At 38.9% G+C, this 4765-nt stretch overlaps 1 protein-coding gene across 1 annotated transcript in view; it reads left to right on the top strand.

Annotated features, from left to right (window-relative positions):
- CTNNA3 (catenin (cadherin-associated protein), alpha 3) overlaps positions 1 to 3455 on the top strand; it is a 14725-nt gene extending 11270 nt beyond the window's left edge. The window contains exons 4-6 of the mRNA XM_010292997.1: positions 823 to 1030; positions 2383 to 2519; positions 3441 to 3455. Of these exons, the coding sequence (XP_010291299.1) occupies positions 823 to 1030; positions 2383 to 2519; positions 3441 to 3455 (360 nt within the window). The remainder of the gene's footprint in view (positions 1 to 822; positions 1031 to 2382; positions 2520 to 3440) is intronic.
- The last annotated feature ends 1310 nt before the right edge of the window (positions 3456 to 4765 follow it).

The raw sequence follows: 4765 nt of genomic DNA, 5'->3' as shown, positions 1-4765 counted from the left end.
AAGAGTTTGAAAGAAGAAATACTTTTTTTACAACCACACTGACAAAACTCGAAGAGGGGAAACAATGCTGGCTGAGAACTAGGGAAGATGGCATGCAGTTGCCTGTTTTAAGACATACCTTCTCTATGGCCATGATCCTGGCAGTCTGGGCCTCAGTTCTTTGTTTATAAAATGAGGTTGATAGTTTTCCATTGTAGAGCAGGATGTTGTGAAGGTTGATAGACCAAACAGATATTGCAGTGATAAGAATGCGTGCATATTGGTATAGGTAGATAAATAGCATTTCTGTTTCCAGGAGAATTGAAATGCCTTGTAGAAGAAGAAATGCCAGATACAGGTGCAGACTGAAACCAAGGATGAAAATCTTAAATCTCATGCAGCAAAAGCAGGAAACAGAGGAAGGAATCAGAGACAAGGCAGGTGTAGTCAGAAGATGTCAACATGGCCTGCAGGTAGATGTGATCTTGTTTTAATTGTTCTGTGAGGTGCTTAGGTGTGAACCAGCTCTGGCTGGAAAGCTCTGTTGTCGTCTTAGCACTGGGTCCAGGCCAGTAGGATTTGCTAACGTGGGTATTGGCTTATAACTAGTGAGATCTGAATGGCAGAGAGAACTTGGCTTTGTCTGCAAATGACCTGTATGCATAGCTCCAGCAGGGAAAACACAATCTGCCATGGTCAAAAGCAGTTTAGGTACTTCAAGGGGAAAGGGCTAGCTGTAAGTCCTGGAAGCATAGTATCACAGTAGTTCATGCAAGTAGGAAAATAAAGCAGCAACTTAATTGGACTGACTTTTTTCTTACCTGTACTCCTAATGTTTTCCAGAATTTAATTATCCTGGATCCTCTTGTAGTAAATGAAGAGAAAATAAGGCCATCACTAGAGAAACGCCTGGAAGCTATTATCAGTGGAGCGGCTTTGCTAGCTGATTCTTCTTGCACGCGCGATTTTCATCGAGAACGCATTATTGCTGAATGCAATGCTATCCGCCAAGCTCTCCAAGACTTGCTTTCTGAATACATAAACAATGTAGGTAACAGACTTTTTTTTCCTTTTTTCAATGTCTTTCTCAAAGCCTATTTTAATGTTGTGGTGGTGCATGCCCCCCTGCTGCCTTTGCCTTGTACCTGGGCGGCTCTAAGTTGCCTGACAAATCTTGGCCTCTGAATAAAGTGTTTGGTGGTTGAGAGCCCCTCAGCTGTACCAAGCACTCTTGTGTGGCCAAGGAGGAGAATGGCACTGAGTGTATCAGGAACAGATTACCTAAACAAGGTACAGAACAAGAACAGAACTGATCAATTATCTCCGGACAGTCCTGGCAGTGGTAGTGTTAAAACTTGAGAAATCACCTGCCTGGATTGTGGAAACTCACTGATGGCTGAAGTCAGTCATCTCCCAGTCCTATAAATAGTGGTCCCAAGTGAGACCTTTTGAGCTCTCCTGGACCACAGCGGGCTGTGACCAGCACCTCCCTCTGAGTGGGACGCCTCTCAGTTTGTGATCAGCTCAGAGGCTTGACTGTGCACCTGTTGAGCAACGCAAAGCATTCGATGTGAGTATTTGACTGAATTCGAGGGGGATATTTAATAGGTACCTTTGTAGATATCTATCTCTTTTCTCTACCTCTACATCTATATGTGTGTGTGATTAAGGAATCTTAGTAAGTTTAAGTTGATTATGCTGCTAAGCTTTATATAATTCGGTATTGTGATTTTTATCTCGATATCATTAGTGAATTTGATCGCTGTTATTTTGTATTAAATTGTTGCCATCCTAAAGTTACACCAAGCAGAACATATACCACTACAACAGAATCCCCGATACCCTATCCCTTTAGTCATAAACCGTTGACCAAGTCTGGGACTAGGAGTGGATTCAGCCGCACCTAGATCCTTCTCTGAGAAGGAGTTTAGAAAGCAAGGGGGTCCACTCTGAACCTCGTGACTCAACGGGAGGGCATTCCTTTACTTTCTTTACCTAGCCTTAGTCACAAACCATTGACCAAGTCTGGGACTAGGGGTGGATTTTGGTCCACTCTGAACCTCGTGACTCAATGGGAGGGTCTCCCCTACTTTCCTCAATATACACATTAACTTGATTTGACACAAGAGTAAATCATTCCAGTGTAATAGTAATTTGGTTTCTCTCTGTATACCTTTTCCCTGTTGAATAAGTAATAGAGTGAACCTTGCCATCGGATTCTGTTAAGTTGCGCTCTCTACAAATTTATATTAAAATCATTCGCGCTCTGTTATCTTTGGCGGTGATTCTTTAAGTGGCCTAAATTATCCATTCATGACAAATTGGTATAGTCAGCAGGATGGCAAGTAGTATCACTGATTACTTACAAAAAACATGGAATAAATCCAATTCCTAAATTCTCAGAAGATTGGGCTTGTGAAAATTGGCATAATTGGGAATCTGTGGAAGAGCAGTTAAATGAGGCCAGAGGTCATATTAAAGCTGCAAAAGACAACCAACAAATTCCATCTTTAATGGGGACCCAAGGAGACATCATTTTGGTAGGTGTATTACAATTTGTTTCTAGTATTAGAATTTAACCTATAGTTAGTGTAAATTAGAGTTTAACCTGTATTTTTCAACATGCTCTTTAAAAGGTTGAAAGGAACATTTTTCTATATAAATCCAAGCAAAAGCTAAATACAGATCTCCAGAAATAGTAAGAATCATATTCTACCATACAGTCTGTAAAAAATGCTGTATTACAGATGCAACATGCACAAGTTTAGATTATTTTATGCTTATTGTGACCTGTCGCTAGTACAGAATAGACATAAACCTTCATATGCTAGGAACAAGAGTTTCTTCATAATTTCACTTCCTAGACAGGAGTTTTAAAATGTTCCTGTAGAATGCAACAATTTAAATAATAATTTGTTAAAGTGTAACTAATCTGTTAATAGAATTCTAAAATAGAGTGTTCATACCACTATATTTGATCTGTGTAAGAGCACCAAGTTGCAAGTGTAGAGATGACTTTAATTGCTACATTAGAAAGCTAGGACTGTTCAGTAAATCCAGAAACCTGGTTGTCTGGCATGCTTGTAGGCCAATTCATCTGTTAAGTTTTGAAAAGGAATATAGTTTGATTGTGTGTTAGAAATAACAATTAGATTTAAAGAATGGGTTTGTCACTTCTTATGTCTGGCAGTTAATTGATAAAACAGTGGAGACTCGGATACTATTGATATAGGTACACAGTCTTGGAAAACGTTTCCACAGGAAAAGAATACTATATGGCATACTGTACTTATCTAAGTTCAAGATGATTCATCAAGCACACTGAGAGGATAATTGTATGACACAGCTATTTCTTTTTTTGGAAGCTGAAATTCCTTTCTATTCTGCAAGTCATACTAGCTAACCCAGTATAAAGATGTGCTAATGAGATTGTTTTCTCTTTCTTATCCTATTGTCGTTAGGATAATGAAGTGTAGGGACTAAGATAATCCATGCATATCAGATGTTTTTTCATTTCACAGATATTGTACTTGTTGGTATTTCCTTTTTATTTATCAAGATGGGTGGCATTTACAGCTGATTTATTTAATTTCCTGTGAATTTAATTTGCTCTTTCAGTCCCTATACCAGATAAAGATGCTTTCATGTTTTTACTCACAATTTAGCTGCAGCTTGTGTTGAATGCAGCGTAATTCTTGAACCTCTCTGGTGGTGCTTTACACATGTGAGATTTCTTCAGCTCTGTTTAGCTTGGAATGTTAGTCTTTGATACCTTCTTGTAGCAGGTGTCTGTTGTGATATATGTTCTAGGGTGGATCAGGTTTGCTGTTAAATGACTGAAAGTTTAGTAAGGGAAGGCATCAACCTGTAGTAGCTAGAGTGTGTGGAAGGATGCCGATGTGGCATATAGCACCCCATATTAGTCCAAAATGTCACTGTGGGTTTATCCTAAGAACGCTTTAGGGGAATTCTGTGTCTTGCAGGAGTAAAACTACATGATTGTAAGTCAAATGGTCTTGGACTTTTGAAACAAAATTGTGATTATCTTTTCTATTTCAGAAATAGTCATGGTTTTAAGGTTACATAACACAGACTAAAAGAAAAGAATACATAACCCGGCTCACTGACTTGAGAAAGTCAGGAAGCAGCTCTTTAAATATGGCAAAATGGGAAACTGTCGTATAATTTGCTGCAGAACACAGTGTCTGTAAGGTGGCAAAGACAAGGAGGGAAGCAGAAAGGAAGAAATATGAAAGATTTGAAGGTATGAGGTGTTACACTAGGGTTAAATGCCAGGAATTAATTTAAAGTTTTTAGTTTCTTTTAGGGCTCTTGATCTGCTTATACAATTAATATTGATCTCAGTGGGAAAACTCTCACCTGGAATAGTTTATGGCTATTATTGAGACTGGATTAAGTAAGCTTTTCAATGAGAAGATTATTCGGTGTCAGTTACTTTATTTCACAACTCTAACTCACTGAAGAATAGATTACAGATCCAGGTGACAATGCTGATTTATCACTGTCTTCTGGGCTCTTCTATTAATAATTTTAATAAGCTAGGACTGTGAGTTGAATGAGCTGTAAAAATTATGCCAGCCATTTGTTAACATAGTACAATTTAAGGACTAGGTTGTGATTCCCCTCCTTTCCTTGGGAACACCGTTGTACTCCACGATCAATTGCACAGTCTATGTAGTACTTCATGTGAGCCTATCTGAATGTTCTCATGGTGTATTTGTGCCCTATGCCCAAAGTGAGGCATAGAGGCTCTGTCCCGGAGCTT

The sequence above is a fragment of the Phaethon lepturus genome, unplaced genomic scaffold (assembly GCF_000687285.1).
Source record: "Phaethon lepturus isolate BGI_N335 unplaced genomic scaffold, ASM68728v1 scaffold9358, whole genome shotgun sequence".
Classification (NCBI taxonomy): Eukaryota; Metazoa; Chordata; class Aves; order Phaethontiformes; family Phaethontidae; genus Phaethon; species Phaethon lepturus.
This window is presented reverse-complemented; position numbering and strand designations above follow the sequence as displayed.